This window comes from Mauremys mutica, chromosome 5 (genome assembly GCF_020497125.1).
Source record: "Mauremys mutica isolate MM-2020 ecotype Southern chromosome 5, ASM2049712v1, whole genome shotgun sequence".
NCBI classification, from domain to species: Eukaryota; Metazoa; Chordata; order Testudines; family Geoemydidae; genus Mauremys; species Mauremys mutica.
In genome coordinates, this window is record NC_059076.1 from 91,964,718 (window position 1) to 91,982,681 (window position 17,964).

Sequence of the window (17,964 nt, forward strand, 5' to 3'; positions counted from 1 at the left end):
TCCCACTGAGTGTAGTGGTGCTTGGAGCCCTCAGTGAGTATGGAATTTGGCTCTCAAAGCCCTCAACTGGAGCTGGGATGGAGGCCAGCTGTTCTAGTGGAAGCCTTGGGAGGCCTGGTACCTGAAGTAGGCCCAGTGCTTCTTGGTGTTGTTGTGAGGGCAAGGAAAGTGTGGCTACTCTACAACCTGGAAAGAGGGGAAATCATCCACTCCTCCGTACTGGCTGGTGTGGAAAGTGGGGCAGGGCCATGGAAGCCAACAGCAGTACTAGTCTTGCACAGAGCTCAAGCACTGCTCTTGTGCCTGGATCCAACACAAGGGCCAAGGAAATGGAAGATTCTTCCACCCTCTTCCTCTGCCTGGGCACACACGCAGGGGCTCAACTCAGTCCTGACCACAGTGTAGTTTACAATTTCTTTTGTGTGTTATCTGAGCCTGTTATTAAATTAAAGTGTGCTGTCTTTTTTTCCCCTCAAGATACAAACATGTCTGAAGAAGAACAGAACATTTCAGTGTTTACCTAATAAAACACAGCTCCAACTTTGCCACGCTGTAGTCTACCAAGAGTAAGTAAGAGACAAGAATGCTATATTGGACAGGTGAGAAAATTAGGGCAAAAACAGGTGAAGTGATTCACCTGATTTCACATAGAAAAAGTCTGCTACAGCTGGGAATAGAATTCGGTTTTCCTGACTTTCTGACTGTTTTCATGTCTCCGTTAGTGCAATTAGCTAATGTTTTGACAAAGTAGGCTGGTGAGTAGCTTTGTTCCATTGTGTTATTTTGTTGTAGGTGACCTCAGCTCAGATTCTGAGTTTAGTTATGTTTTTGTCCAGTGAACTAGGATGGAAGCTCTTCACAGCTGAATACATTAGGCAGTGGTTCTCCACCTGCGGCCCATGGGCTGCTTGTGGCCCAATCAGCACACAGCTGCAGCCTGTGTGACATCCTCAGGGCCATACAGGTAATATTGGATTGGGCCCACAATGGTAAATAGGTTAAGAACCACTGAATTAGAGTCTGAGCTTTGATGATGGCAGTCTGACCAGATAGGTAGTTGATAGTAAAAAGTAGCTGCATTGATAATTATTTAGTGGATTCTGTGGTTCAGGAGAAGAAGGACCTTTTGATTTCTTTCATGTATGTAACATATGATAGTCATTACTGTTTGGTACTTGGCACTTAAATAGCACTTTTCATGAACAGAGAGTTAAGCATTTTATAGTGACAGGTAATTACCATGGGTGTGCAAGAAAACCATCTTATGCTATAATGGTGTCATCTTTTAGGAATTCCAATCTCTGTTTTGCAGATTGATCCTTATTGTATCCTGAAACGTAAACAAATCAAACATTAATTAATGGTTGATGTTTTCCATCATATGTGAAATATAACATGTAATATATTTCAAATTAATGTACCAGTAAGCTGTATATCTAATACTAGAAGGATCCTTTTTACAAAATAAATACATGGTGAGATTTCTGAAGGGAAAAACTTTAAATTGGATAAAAACAACAAGGAGTCCGGTAGCACCGTTAAGACTAACAAATAAATCTGTTAGTCTTTAAGGTGCACCGGACTCCTTGTTGTTTTTGCGGGATACAGACTAACACGGCTGCCCCCTGATCAGGGCCGGCTCCAGGCATCAGCATCCCAAGCAGGTGCTTGGGGTGGCAGTCTGCAAGGGGCGGCAGTCTGTGTGTTTTTGCCCCCAAGCAGTGCGCCGAATTGCCACCATGGATGGCAGGGGCAGTCTGTGTGCCTTTAGGGTGGCTTGTGTGTTTCCACTGCGGCGGCAATTTGGCGGCAGCTTCTATGTTCAGTTGTCCGCGGCAGCACAGCTTCTGTCTTCCGGCTGAAGACAGAAGCTGCTGTCGAATTGCTGCCGCCGTGGCGGAAACGCGCAAGCCACCCTAACGGCACACGAACTGCCCCCGCCATCCACGGAGGCAATTCGGCGCGCTGCTTGGGGCAGCAAAAACAGTAGAGCCGGCCCTGCCCCTGATATTTAAATTGGATGGGTCTCAACACAGGCTAAATCATGTGTTGTAACTACTCTGATATAATTCCTTGAAGGTTTCTCAGAGTTCCTTGCTGATAAGTATCTTGGCATTAAAGGATCAGACTTGTAGAATGCTGTTTGCACAGTTTATGTGCAAAAGCATATGCCATTTTTGTGTTTAATTTACATGCATGACTGATGGACTCTAGGAATGCAGTTGCAGGAAATGTGCACTCAAATGACCAGTCGGGCATTTCAGTACTTGCACACTCATGATAATTATGCAATCATGGTAATAGCATGTGCAGATTAAGTGTACGTACCAGCTGAGGTTCTACACCTTTGTTCTCCTCCTGACATAATATCAAGTTATTCTGTTATTAGAGTTATACTTTTTTCAGTGTGTCATGTTAATTATGGAATAATTTTCCTCCAGTCTACTAGGATATATTCTGATGTCTGTATCTTGCTGTTTACATTTTGCATATTGCAGTCATTGTTTGTTGTCAACATTTATCTTTGGGATTTTAATTCTCTTTCTAGGTGTGAAGCTGGAACCATAATTATAAGGCAAGGGCATGTTCCAAGTGAATGTTACTTAATACTATCTGGAAAGCTAAAAGTCCTCTGGGGTGATGCAAATTTCAAAGCCCAAACTTTCACCTCTGAAATATTATGTGAAGCTGAAGAAGGAGACTTCATAGGGGTAAATATTTTCATTTCAAAATTTAATATTATTTGAATGACACTATGCTTTAGAATGTTTAAAGGGGATATTTCCAAAGACACAAAAGGAAAGTCAGTGGAACCTGGATACCTAATTACCTTAGTCTCTTTTGTTACGTTTTTAATAATATTTACAAAATTAAAAATAATGTGGTAAAATTTTCTCCTAAGATGAATGTCAGACAAAGTGTATATCATGGGTATTTTTAGTTTTTGTTAAATCGTATTAGAATATTGAATAACTTATGCCTGACCATACCCCTTGTGGAGAACACCTAGGGTGACCAGATGTCCCGATTTTATAGGGACAGTCCCGATTTTTGGGTCTTTTTCGTATATAGGCTCCTATTACCCCCCACCCCCATCCCGATTTTTGACATTTGCTGTCTGGTCACCCTAAGAACACCCTGCAGCAATAATCCCTCCCTGTAGAAGTGCTCCATGAGTCCTGTGATCTGTGCAGGAAAAAGGGGCAAGTTGGGGCAGATGTGGGGCATGGACAAGGAGATGGGGAGAAGAGAGAACCTGGCTCCAGGTTTTATTATCTTTCCCACACCAGAGTACATTCCATTGATCCAGGCTTTCGTGTTTCATTTGTTTGGGGGCGGGGGGGGGGGGGGAGCAGAGGGAAGGGAGACAGGCTGTCACTGGAGACCAGAAACAGCATGTAGGAATGTTTGGAAGAAATCTTATATAGATTATCTTCCTTCTCTTTAGCCTCTACCTTCAGTAAGGGACAATCAGGCCCTTAGACATTTGTTAATAAAAATGAATTTGATGGGCCCAATAGATTGTCTAGTAACAATGCAACATGCTGCTATGAGAGAATTCTTGTCTCATACTTCCTGCCTAACAGGATAAAAGGGAAATGAACATGTGTGATTAAATCTATTTTCATTTGAAAGGAGTTTGTTCCTCATACAATAAAAATGATGGTAACTCTCTTTAGTTTTGCACCCTAAAAACATTAGGCTGGATTTTGCCCCAAAGTACAAGAATGCATCTTCCACAGAAGGCAGCATTTGGCCTTTTGAAATTAGATGCCCATTTAGAAAGCCCTCTGATTTCTTTACCTGCAATAATTTTATTTTCCCAAAATTTACTTTAGAATTTTCAAGCTTTTTAAAATGTGTCCTTGGGCAGAGTGCATTTGATATTAATTGCAAGGGGCAGATAGGATAAAGCAATATATTATAGTCAGTGGAAGTAGATGGAACTCAGTTCCTTGTAGGACTGCATGCTTACCCAGTGTACTATTATTAATTTATCTTTATACCTTTAATGAAAAGTTGTACAATCCTCTATGAAATCTTAAGTGTTTTATTATAAAAGTAAACTGTACAGCTGAATTTTATGCTTCTTGTTTTTGTTTTTGCAGGAAATCTGTCTTCTGACTAATACAAACCGATCTGCTTCCATTATATGTAAATCCGATGTGGAACTTCTAGTGATAAACAAAGAGGTACTTGAAAAAAAATGAATGGCAAAAGAAGTGGTTTCTTTAATTGAATTTATTCTCTCCTAAAATACTTTTAATATATTTCACATCTTTGAAGACAAAAATGGGCATTTAAAAATTAATCTCTGAACAATTAATGTTCTGATATTTAATTTCATTAGTAAATTGTTGTGCAAATTCTTTACAAGGACTGAACTCTGTATAATCAACAGTATTAGGATAGTTTAAAATGATTCCATTAGATGTTAAAAATAATGCAGATACAGTGTTCCAGTAGCCAAAGTATTGTGATGAAGAAAAAAGGCACCTGAGGTAAGCAGCTACAAAGTATTATTTTTTAGGAAATATATAGTGTGCCTCCTTACAGTGATTTCTTTATATTTCCAATTAGAACCCCGCTGAGAGTCATATCTAACAATACAATGCAGAGGTGCATCAACTGCTAATGTTACATCAGAAAAGCCATCTGATCACATTTGTATTGGCAGCTGTATCACAATTTGGCATATAAGCCTCTAGGGCTGAAGCTGACATTTTTCAATGTTTTTAGGAGATGGATTATAAATAAAAAATAATTTTTATTGCTGGTTCTGGGTCTCTTTTTATTTTAAAAATATTTACAAGGTAAATATCGTGAGGCAGTAAGTCGTAATTCACAAGGTGATCGCCTAATGCTAGGAGTCTCGTTAAGTAGCTTTCTAAAGCTGTTTAGGCCATGAATTCCTGATGTAATGATGACAATAGTTTATCTATCTTGATGTGCCAGGTTGTGGAGTTTATTGCTTAGTCCCTCTCTAGGGAACTTTGAGTAACAGCCTTGATTTGTCTCTCGTGAGGGTGGGGGGATAGGAGAACTCATTGGCTGTTCTGGAACGTTATAGATTATCTGTAGGAAGCTTTGTGGCATTAGATTCTAGCCCAAAAGTGCTCTTGGGTGTTGGTGTGGTTACCAGTATGGCCTGGAAAAAGAGCAGAAAGAAAAGAAAGACTGTGATGTGGTGTTTTACTGTTAGGGAAGCAAATAATGGTTCTGGATATGTGTAAAAAAGTTAGATTTTTTTTCCAGACACCTTTGTCAATACTCATTATATAATAAGTCAATACTTGATATTTGCCAAGATAAATCAGGCTGATATTCTCCTGCTCCTAATAATAGTAGAGCTATGCAAGTGTGATGCATTTCAATTGGAAAATGTTAGAGGAAATATCCTGAATGTTTTAGCACTCAGAGATCTTCTTGGTTTAATGTGATCACTTTTATTTTTAAAAAAACTCACAACAGAAGCCCTAGGAATCTGATTACCTGCAACAATTGTGAGAATAGTTAATATAATAAAATAGTACTGCTATACTGCAAAAATACACCATAAATAAAATCATGCCCTGGATGTGGTTTTCGGTTTTTAAATATTGTATTAATTGTATTGTTTATAAAATAGAAAAGGAAAGAGACAGCTCTATTAATCCAATGACCTTTTTTTCAAAGAATGATAACTGAGTGCTAATGGAGATATGTAAACAGCAGGTGCTGTTATGTATATATCGTGCCTGAAACAGTGTTATTACATGATCATCAGTGAAGATTTTCAATGAGTTTTAGCAGGAATTTACAGGCACAACGATTTAGTTTCCTATATGAGAAGAAAAAGTGTTCGTATTTTTGCATCTGGAAGGCTTCCTCCTTTCCCCAGTGTTAACTTTTATACCATTTGTTTATGTCAATACAACAGTATTTCTTCTGCTAGCACTTTTCATTGTATTCATGAATTGAATTAGCAATTTATCAACTGCTGTTTCAATTCACTTAGGGCTGGTCTATACTACGTGACCATGTAGCCATGTTAGGTCAATTTTATAAGCAATGCAGCTACACAACTAACCCCGTTCCGTTGACCTAAAGGGATCTTAAAATCACCTGCTTACTCCTCCCCGACGAGGGGAGTAGTGCTAAAATCGACCTTCTTGGGTCGAATTTGGAGTGGTGCAGATGCAGTATTGTACAATTTGACGGTATATACCTCCGGGAGCTATCCCAGAGCTATCCAATGTGACCACTCTGTACAGCACTTTCATCTCCAATGCACTAGCCAGGTACACAGGAAAAGCCCTGGGAACTTTTGAATTTCATTTCCTGTTTGGTCAGCGTGGCGAGCCTAGCAGAACAGGTGACCATGCAGTTCCAGAATCAGAAACGAGCTCCAGCAGGAAGCGATCGGGAGATACTGGATCTGATTGCTGTATGGGGAGAAGAATCTGTGCAGGCAGAACTCTGATTCAGCAGAAGAAATGCTAATATATGTGCCAAAATCACACAGGGCATGGTGGAGAGAAGCTACACCAGGGACACACAGCAGTGCCGCGTGAAAGTTAAGGAACTCGGGCAAGACTACTACAAGACATAGGAGGCAAACGGTCACTCCGGGTCAGAGCCCCATACATGCCGCTTCTATGATCAGCTGCATGGCATTTTAGGGGGGGGGACCCTACTATTACCCCACCACTGTCCGTGGACATCTACAAGGGGGGAGTCTCATGCAACATGGAGGAGGATTTTGTGGATGAGGAAGAGGAGGAGAATGGGCAGCAGGCAAGTGGAGAATCTGTTCTCCCTGGCAGCCAGGACCTTTTCATCACCCTGGAGCCAATACCCTCCCAAGGCGGGTTCCCAGACCCTGAAGGTGGAGAAGGCACCTCTGGTGAGTGCACATTTGTAACTACACTACAGGGGTTAAAAGCAATTGTGTTTAATGTTTGATTTGCCCTGAAGAATTGGGATGCATTCGTGGCCAGTACAGCTATTGGAAAAATCTGTTAATGTGTCTGGGGATGGAGCGGGAATCCTCCAGGAACATCTCCATGAAGCTCTTCTGGGGGTACTCTGAAAGCCTTTGCAGAATGTTTCTGGGGAGGGCTGCCTTATTTCGTCCTCCACGGTAGGACACTTTACCACGCCAAGCCAGTAGCAAGTTGTCTGGAATCATTGCAGCACAAATCATGGTAGTGAATGGTCCTGGGTTTTGGTTGCATTCATGCAACATTTGGTCTTTATCTTTCTGTGTCAGCCTCAGGAGAGTGATGTCATTCATGGTCACCCAGTTGAAATAGGGGAATTTTTGTAAGCGAACAGTAAAAGGACCCCGTTCATGCTGGGCTGTTTGCGCTTGGCTAAAAGGGATCATCCTGGAGAATAGCCACACGGTGGGGGAAGGGGTGTGCTGCACATCCACCCCAAAACCACAGCCCCTCATTTTAAATGGCAAACCCAACCGGGATTGCTTTCTATGGGAAAGGAGGGCGCTGCAGTTTGAAACCATTCCCACATGTTATAAAGGTGGAAGAAGCCAACTCTGCATACCCTTTGACTTACCATGACTGCCTGGAAACTGAATTCTGTTGCCCAGCTGTGTGTGATGTGCCACCATACTGGCAGGCACTCAATATAAAAGGCAAAATGCGACCTTATCCTAAAACACATGTGCTGTCTGCTGTGAATTGCTTGATTCACTGTGAAAGAGTCTCTCTTTTGTTCTCAGAAATGTATCTTCTTAAATTTTACTATCCCTTTTTATCCTCCTTTCAGGTGCAAATGTTTCTATGTTCCTCGTATAAACTCCGTCCCTGAGGTTATCACAGATTAGAAGGCAAAAAAACCACACTCATGATGACAAGTTTTCTGAGCTCATGCAATCCTCCCACACTAATAGGGCACAGCTGAATGCATGGAGGCATTCTGTGGCAGAGGCCAGGAAAGCATACAGTAAGCGTGGTCAGAACACGCAGGAGGAGATGCTGAGGCTGATGTGGGAGCAAACGGACATCATCTGGTGGAGCTGGGGAAAGGCAACTAGAGCACAGACCCCCTCTGCATCCACTGCCCTCCTCGCCAAGTTCCATATTCTCCTCACCCAGATGCCCAAGAACACAGGGGGGGTGGGAGGCTCTGGGCACCCAGCCTCTCAACTCGAGAGGATGGCCCAAGCAACAGAAGGCTGTAATTCAAAAAGCTTTGATTTGTTGTGTGGCTGCAATAAGCAAAGTGACCTTATCCTTCCCTCCTCCCCCACTCCACCCAGGCTACCTTGTCAGTGATCTCACTTTTTTTTTTAATAAATAAAGAATAAATGGATTCAAAACAATAGGGACTTTATTTTCTTTGCCAGCTGTGGTTGACGTGGGGAGGGGGATTGGCTTACAGGGAAGTACATTCAACAAAGGGGGCGGTTTTGCATCAAGGAGAAACACACAAAACTGTCACACCGTAGCCTGGCCAGTCATGAAACTGTTTTTCAAAGCCTCTCTGATGCGCAGCGTGCCTAGCTGTGCTCTTCTAATCGTCCTGGTGTCTGGCTGTTCAAAATTGGCTGCCAGGCGATTTGCCTCAACCTCCTACCCCACCATAAATGTCTCCCCCTTACTTTCACAGATATTTTGGAGCACACAGCAAAAAGCAATAACAATGGGAATATTGGTTGCACTGAGGTCTAGCCTACTCAGCAAACAGCGCCAGTGGGCTTTTAAACATCCAAAGGCACTGGTATCTAGTTTGCATATTAATTCAAGCTCAGCAGTTTCTCATTGGAGTCTGACAAATCTGACATCAGGAATCATAACATTCAAAAACCAATAGGAGAACACTTCAGCTTCTCTGGTCACTCAGTTACAGACTTAAAGGTGGCAATTTTGCAACAGAAAAGCTTCAAAAACAGACTCCAACGAGAAACTGCTGAGCTTGAATTAATATGCAAACTAGATACCATTAACATGGGTTTGAATTGAAACTGGGAGTGGCTGGGTCATTACACATATTGAATCTATTTCCCCATGTTAAGTATCCTCACACCTTCTTGTCAACTGTCTAAAATGGGCCATCTTCATTATCATTACAAAAGTTTTTTTTCTTTTGCTTATAATAGCTCATCTTAATTAATTAGCCTCTTACAGTTGGTATGGAAACTTCCACCTTTTCATGCTCTCTGTATGTATATATATCTTCTTACTATATGTTCCATTTTATGCATCTGATGAAGTGAGCTGTAGCCCATGAAAGCTTATGCTCAAATAATTTGTTAGTCTCTAAGGCGCCACAAGTACTCCTGTTCTTTTTGCGGATACAGACTAACACGGCTGCTACTCTGAAACCTGAGAGTAGACAGTTCATTTTCCCACCTCTCTGGATCTCCACTCCCCACTTAAAAATACTTCTGAAATAGCCCATTACTCCCACCTTGGGGTTGAAGAAATGTGTGTGCTGCATACTCCAGTTGGGATGACAATAATTTCCCCCAAGCCACTGAGCTCTTTTTCAAGCTACTCTGCAATTCCTCACCATGGAGACATAGTTTTAAAGTTACAAGAGGAGTTCATACACCATTTTTAAAAAATTGAAACACATGAACTGGTGTTTTTCATTTGTATCAGCCCCACAAGAGAGACTGTTTCAGAGTTTATAGAGGCTACAGTGTGATCACTGAAAATGTGGTAATATGATGACATAATAAACTTTATTAAAGAGCCTAATTTAACAAAAGATGAGAGTGCTTTGGACTAAAGTCAGAGGTGGAATAGCCTGGGTACAGCATGTTTTTTTTTTGCCTGGGATTTTATAATAATGTGTTTATCACTTTTGCACTATGCCTAATATATCTATAAATTCATGTCAGTCAACAATAGTTTAGCCATTTAAAAAGAATGTTTCACCCTCTCTTCTTCACCTTATGTGAAGTCACATACAGAAATATAGATCTGCCCATCTACCTTTTTATGTATTATTAATATCTTTGACTCAGCAGTGCCTCTGGTTCTCTGCTTTATATTGCAAGAGGTTGAAGATTAAACTCCATAAGAATCCGTCTACCTAGGGGAATTGAATAATGGAATAAAGAAAGAAAAAGATACTTTGAAAGCCTTATCAGCTCTTGGGACTTAGCGAGGCAAAATGCGGGAGGCTCTTCTTAAATGCTTTCATTTTATCACCTCTGGAACTGCAAATAAACAGTAGAGCGGAAACAAAAAACATGGACAGACTTCTCTAGTACTTTAGCAATGGTGATCATGCAGTCACAGCAGGCCTTACTGTATACATCTAAAAACAATTGCATTGACACTGGACTTTCCCACTCCAAATAGTTCCACCAGAGTGTGGTAATCAGTGCTGTGGGCCAACCTCCAGACTGCTATGAATTCTCTTGTCAGTATGGATCATATGGCACAAACTCCATGTGGAGAAGTTAAAGTATGTCTAATCATCCAAAGATTTCTCAGCCAGTAACTCAGTCCAGACAGCTATAAATAGTATCCCAACTATGGTTAGAGCTGGAACTGGCTTCAAGTCTTGCCTCTGCCATTCATTTTGGCAACATAAAGATATGAATGCCTTCTCATATGTAGCCACCCTTTTTTCATATACCACCTCAGATTGATTTGTATACAATTGTTGCTATTTCAGTTGCCTAGAAGGCAAGTGAAAAATGAAAGCAAGAGGATGCAGCAAACATAGCTGATGAACCACTGGGCTGGAGGAAATGCTGTAGTATGCAACACAGTCATGTTTGTTGAAAATGGGTCAGATGAACATGTCAAAATCTAGTTATATAAATATGTAGTGGGTGGGTATTTTTTCTTGTTTTGTCTTGTTTTAGGTTTAATGTAGTGTGGGGTAGAGAATATGTCTGTAATTTGACTGTGCGATATATGTGATTTCTACTACTAATAATATATTGTAGATATATTACAGTTAAAGGTTCTGAAGCCCCCCCCCATTGAAACAGATGGGAGTCTTTTCCCCCTAACTTTAATGGAAGTTGGATCTGTCCCAAAGTGTGTATGAAAAATAGCTCCACTGTAGTTAAGTACATGTAGTACAGACCATAGATAATTTATCAGACAATTCTGTTACTTGAATGATAGCAGAATCATAGAACTATTTATGTCAATATTATGTATTTTTTCCTGGATACTATGTAGTTTAGGTACCACTGCGTGGAACAGTGGCTAGAGCACTGGACTGGGACTCTCGAGGGTTGGGTTTTATTCCCAGGTCTGACACTCACCTGCTGTGTGACCATGGCAGTCAATTCATATATATATATATATATATACGCATATATATACCTTTGAAAATCTGGCCCCAAGTGCCTAAGTGGGAAGTGAAAGTGGGACTTACACTTCTTAATCATGCAGGAGCTTTTGAAAATATTACCCTTAATTTATAGTGCAGCTGAATCTTGTTCCTGTGTGAAAGAGGTATTTTACATTGGATAGTGTACTTGAACTTTGCTCAGATTCATGACTAGAAATAAATTCACAGGATTTTACCCTATATCTTAGATGTAATTCCTGGGTAGCTAATGTATATGATTTTGTGGTATTTACATTTATCAAAACCGTCATTTCAGTTTAGTGTCCCCAATGAAACATGAGCCCAGTAACTCTTTAAACAGTCTGAATTTCAATGTTTAAATGGATTTGAAATGAGGCAAAAATGAATTGCATCCCTAATTGAGACAGCCAACAAAGATGCCAATTAGTGCAGTTATAACTTTGTGATTGTTGATATTGTCAACTAATAAATGGACTGTGTTCACCAACTCATTTCACATAGGTCACCTGTGATGGGCCAGATAGGCCCCACCCTGGCATCAAGGAGTTGAAGAGCCCAGCTGACCCTACCCCGCTACTACTTGCAAAAAATGTTCAGGAAGGGGAGCAGAGCTCTGCTACTTGCTTCACAAGGGAAGCCTCGATTCCAGCCAAGAACCTGAAGTGTCCCAGAGCCCTGGCTCCAGCCTGAGCCTGAATGTCTAAACTGCAATTAAACAGCCCCTTACCCTGAGCCCCAGGAGCCTGAGTCAGCTGACACAGGTTTTTAATTGCAGTGTAGACATGTTCTAAGACAGCTTGCTACCTAGATGAGCCATTTGGTGGATGGGACAACCAGGCCCAGGAAGACGGACAAGAAGGGACTAGTTGCATGGAGACAAGCCTAGAGCAGAAGGGCAGGATCCAGCCGACAAATCCTGCGACAACCCTGATTTTTAGTTCACTGTTTTCATTTTTGTTTTGGACTCTAACACCCCAGAAAGGGTAGGACTCCAATGTGACTTAGCCAGAGGACTAAGGCACCATGGCACTGGATCTGTGGGGAGTAACATCTGACTGTCGGGAATGTGGAGTTGGGAAATTGTGCTCTGATGGGCCATAAGGGGATGCCACCGATACATCACCTAACAACCATCAGCTGGTAACAGGTTTTAGTCTCTCTTAATTTGGGCAGTATTTAAGATGGAGACATAGTTAAAAGCCTCCAGAATTTATCAATTTTCTAAGCTATCTAGTCTTTTAGAATGATACTGTTAAGTACCAGTTTTCATATTTCTGATATTGTAGTGGAAAAATATATGTTGTTACCTCAGAACTGTATGGAGACATTGTCAGGGAATAGGTCAGTCTTCTGTAGATTTTATTATGTCATTCTTATTGCTCTTAAAAGTAATAAGATCTATTGAATAATTAGATGGAATTAACAGCAAGTTGTGGCAATACATTCTATAGTGATCTATTAATCAGAGATTTATGGATGTTGGATGTGGATTCTTTAAGATGTTCAGATGCAGCACCATTTAAAGGCACTTAATTAAAAATGATGGTCACAGATGCCATATAACTAATCAAAAACTATATAATATGGGTTTAAAGTGTAATTCTACACTGAAGAGAGACTAAAAATGGCATTTGTTGGTCTCATGTTTTTATCTCAGTGCTAATATTATTATAGACCTGATTCTGCAACTCTAACACACTTTGAGTAGTACCTTGCTAGTGACTCTAACGGGATTACTCTTGGAATAAAATACTATTCGCAATAAATTAGGATGGCAGAATCTGGTTTAGTTTACAGGTAAAAATATGTTTATTCTAACTGCCAGCCATACAAACTCACCTGAGAATCTGAACATCAAATTTAATTCTTTCTGGAACATACATCCTTGCCATTAAACCTGCCCCTACTAGAGTGTACTAACTCTAATTCAAGTGTAATTGGTGAATGCATCTTATAATAAAGATTCTTCAACTGGAAATACAGTACACTACACAGTTAGGTCAACATAAGGCAGCTTATGATGACCTAACTATGTCAGCGTACACACAACAGTCTTGCTCCTGCCAAAGTAAGTGCCCTACTACACTGATATCATAACTCACCTCCACGAGAGACGTAGGGCTTATGTCTGTGTTGTTAGAGTGACACAGTGTCAATATAGACACTGTGTTACTTACATGGGCTGTTGGCTCTCTTGCCCTGAAATTGAGAAGGCCTGGCTCCCCAGGTGGGCAGCTGACAGGTCTCCGCTCCAAGCTGGACTGCTACCCAGACTCCCCACTTGTGCTGCCACTCGGACTTCCCACTCCCACTGGGAGCCCTGCTGCCTGCTGGGGTCCCTTCTCCTAGCAGGGAGCCTGGCTGCCCCCTCCCGCCCCCCGCCCCAAGCTCTTGGTTCCCCTATAATTACTGCGGTGGCTGTAAACTGACCTAACCTAGGTCAATTTAAGATTGTAGTGTGAACATGCCTATAGTTTAAAAATTGTATTGAAGAAGTTGGAGTCAGAAAAAATATGGCTCTTCCAGGGCTGTATTAGTTCTGTTGTCCTAATGTGATGGAATCCTTTGGGGTGCAACCTGGAACTGGGGTACTGCTGTACTCACCTGGCCTGTCTCTTGCAATGCTTTGCTAATGACAAGCAGCAAACCCCTCCAGGCACTGTTATCACTAAGCATAACAGCATTTAGAGCCCCACACCCAGCTAGATGCATGAATGCTCCCAGAGCCACTCATGAATCACACAGAGAAAGGCATCAGCCAATTTCTCCCAGCTCCTCAGCCTTACACCCCAGAGCTGAACCATCTTTCCCTGATCAGAAGTCTGACCAGTGTAAGTTTATTACCCAGTCCACCCCTCCCTCAGTGTGGAGAGAACATACACTAGCCTTTGTAACCTGAGCTGAGATTTCCCAAGCACTTCAAGGAAAATATTTTAGGTAAAATATAAAACAGATTTATTAACTTCAGAAAGATAGATTTTAAGTGATTATAAGTGGTAGGCATAAAAGGTCAGAGAGAGAAATTAAAAGAAAAAAGATAAGCTCACAGTCCAGATCTTTTACCTTATTACACTAGACAGTATTTAGATCAAGCAATTTTCTCACCCCACTGGATATTATAGTTCTTAATACACAGGATTCTCCCTTAGCCTGGACCAGTCTCCTCAGTTGAAGTTTTCTGTTTTCACAGTGTTCTTGTTGCTTCCAGCATAGATAGGGGAGGAAAAAGGCAAAAGCATGATGACACTGTCCCCTATTTTATATCCTTAATCCATATGCCTAGAAGATACTAGCCCAGGCATGTCCTGGTGGGCTGTGATGAGTCACAGAGTTGAACAATCCCCCTGATCTGATCTTGTGCAACTGAGTCATAGAGTTAAGTAGTCCCTATTGTGTGGAGCTCGGGCAGCCCTCATTGAACTGCAAATCCGTTGATTACAACTCCCCTGCTCCTGGGAGTGGTTTGCCTTCGTTGTATGTCACTAGTAAACTTATAACATATTTCAGTAACAACCATACAGCAAAATCTCATAACTTTATATACACTAATGGTATACACATTTGTACAGAACAATGGGTTTCAGCAGATCATGACCTTTCATATGATATCTTACATGGCATGCTTTGTATGAAATATCACAACCACATATGAATGATGAACATGGGGGTAATAGGGTGCTATTTTGAGGTACATGTCACAGCTAAGAGTAGTAAACAATAACAAAAATCTTATTTTTGCCAATAATCAGGTGTGGTATGATTATATAAAGGGATCAGTACTGTGAGATAAAAGCCACTTTTCTGACTCTAACCACACTTTAAATAGTTCCCTTCTTTGCTGGAAGTTTTGTGGTAAGGTACTTGGATCCAAAGACTTTGAGTTATGGTAAACATAATTTTATTAAAATTACTTGACATTAAGTGGGATGCAAGACTTTTGCTGCGGTTATCAAAAGAAGTGAATGGTTGTACACAATATAGGGATATGACTTTGATTATGTTATTAGCTGTAAGAAGAGTTGTTTGTATGGTTTTATAAAAGTGGGAGGGCCCCCAGGAGAGAAATTTCCCTCCTTTCTTCCTGCACCTCATTTTGGGCCTGATCCTATTAGGCATTGAATACGCTCAGCGAGATATTCAGCACCTTTAACTCATTACTTTTTATGGGGATTGAGAGTGCTCAGAACCTTGCAGGCAGGTTCACTCAGTGACTTGCAGACTTGGGCCCTTTATTTGGTTTTTGGAGAAAAAAAATTTTAAAGAGTAAAAAATGGCGATACTGGGTCAGACCAATGGTCCATCTAGCCCAGTATCCTGTCTTCTGACAGTGGCCAATGCTAGGTTCCCCAGAGGGAATGAACAGAACAGGTAATCACCAAGCAATCCATCCCCTGTTGCCCATTCCCAGCTTCTGGCAAACAGAGGCTAGGGACACCATCCCTGCCCATTCTGGCTAATAGCCATTGATGGACCTGTCCTCCATGAACTTATCTAGTTCTTTTTTGAACCCTGTTATACACATGAACAAGACTCATATTAACTGAAATATGCCGACAACCGTTGAATCACAGATGTATTAATAAAGTGATAATACTCTTGTATTGCATTAAATACCCCTCTTCGTGGCAATTTTGTGATAGGAGAGACAAAGACAAATGTCAGCTGTCATCAAAGGAAAAAAGGTGTCACCAATAGGATAAGGGCTAATAAAAGATTTGTTATGAGACATCTGAGATGAGAAGTGGTCTGAAGGTTTGGGACAATAATTGCAGTGTATAAACTGACAGCATATTGAGAAAGTTTTCAAAATGTATTTGTTTTTAAAACAAAGAAAAACTGGGTCATTTTAAACCTTGGTAGCAGTGATTAAGTATGGCAAAATTGAAAATCTTGGCCTATTATATAACCTATACAGACCAGTTACATGAAAGCATCAATTTCCTTTAATGTCTGGATTTTTTCTCCTCTAAGAAGTCAACCTAAAACAAGACATAAATTAATGAAATGTAAAAAAAATCAAAACAAAATCCCTACCCCAAGCAGAGTTTTTACCCTGAAAAAGGAGAAGTGCCAGACACTCTATGGAGTTGACTAGAGTTTTTGCAATTACTATTGATTTTAGGTGGAAAGTACTCGGATACTGCTAAAATCCTAAAATAGAGTCAGGTCGTGGAGCTCCTCTGACAGCTTTTTGTGCCTATGAAGATTCCTCCTTTAAAGGGGGAATTCTTCAGTGCAGATCTCTTGCCGCGTGTAGTTCAGTTTGGTCTGCATAAGACTGAATTTAGCAGACTGAAGACTCTGGTTCAAAATCTTTAAAATTAAAGGGGAAAGATGAAGATGATAATCTATACCAGTGGTCGGCAACCTTTCAGAAGTGGTGTGCCGAGTCTTCAGTTATTCACTCTAATTTAAGGTTTCACGTGCCAGTCATACATTTTAACGTTTTTAGAAGGTCTCTTCTATAAGTCGATAATATATAACTAAACTATTGTTGTATGTAAAGTAAATAAGGTTTTTAAAATGTTTAAGAAGCTTCATTTAAAATTAAATTAAAATGCAGAGCCCCTGGACCGGTGGCCAGGACCCGGGCAGTGTGAATGGCACTGAAAATCTGCTCGCGTGCTGCCTTCGGCACGTGTGACATAGGTTGCCTACCCCTGATCTATACAGTCAAGTCCAGCATTTCGTAATCAGTATAACAATTTATGCCAGAGAGCAAACTTCACATTAACTATATTTCATGCCTTGGAAAGTGGGAGAGTCCTATAATACATTTTTAAGACACTAATTTGTTTAATCCTTAGAGGCAGCAAAATAATCTTGGGTTATTTTAAGTAAAAAGATGCCTGAGGAGAGAGAATCTATATCACTACCACCTGGGTCAGAACGAACATTTAAAGAAGTAGTGTGTTAATACTTAATAGAATTTATTCATGCATATTTTATAACTTCTAGCTTTTGTAGCTGAATATAATGAATGGAGCTCCAAGAGGTTGAGTCATCATACCGGTAGCTGGTGCCAGTTTCCAGGCATTAAGTTTAATTATTTATGCTTTCTCTAATAGAATTTATGGCACATTTTAAAAGTAAAGAATTCTATCTTACCAAATGCATGCCTTGGTACCTGGCAAACAAACTGAGGTTGGCAGAAGTAAAAATTTAGTTTTCACTTAGTCTTTAAGTCAAATATTTATTTTTGGGATTGTTTTTTAATTACAGTCTATAGTACTTTCACCTCTAGGACTGTTTTTGTTTGTTTGTTTGCTTTTTGGAAAAAGGAGCGAATTAGTCAATGGAAGAACAAATCAAGTGAACAAGGATCGATGCTGTGGTTGGCCACAACTTACAATGTGACATAATGCTGCATTTTATGGCCTTGTTAGCTTATGGAGTCTGAATATACAGACCCATGCATCTGTCCTAAATAGAATGGCAATATTTTGTACTAATGTAGCATTTTTCATTTTCAAGGCATTTGACATAAATTAATTAATATTCACAATACCCTTCTGGCAGGTAATTATCTCCATTATACAGATGGAGAAGCTGAGACAAAGGTGAAATGACTTGCCCAAGGTTATAGAGAAAACTAGAGTCAGAGACAGAGTTTGAGTTTAGGAATTCCTAGCATGGAAGGTTAGTTTATGCATGATTTGGAACCAAATCATGTTT

The 17,964-nt window shown here is 40.5% G+C and overlaps 1 protein-coding gene across 4 annotated transcripts in view; it reads left to right on the forward strand.

Annotated features, from left to right (window-relative positions):
• Window positions 1-17,964, forward strand: part of LOC123371531 (cyclic nucleotide-binding domain-containing protein 2-like) — a 93,537-nt gene that overhangs the window by 36,728 nt on the left and 38,845 nt on the right. For all 4 annotated transcript variants that reach the window (XM_045019248.1, XM_045019247.1, XM_045019246.1 and 1 more), the window contains exons 4-6: window positions 478-566; window positions 2,549-2,711; window positions 4,110-4,193. In XM_045019248.1, the coding sequence (XP_044875183.1) occupies window positions 478-566; window positions 2,549-2,711; window positions 4,110-4,193 (336 nt within the window). The remainder of the gene's footprint in view (window positions 1-477; window positions 567-2,548; window positions 2,712-4,109; window positions 4,194-17,964) is intronic.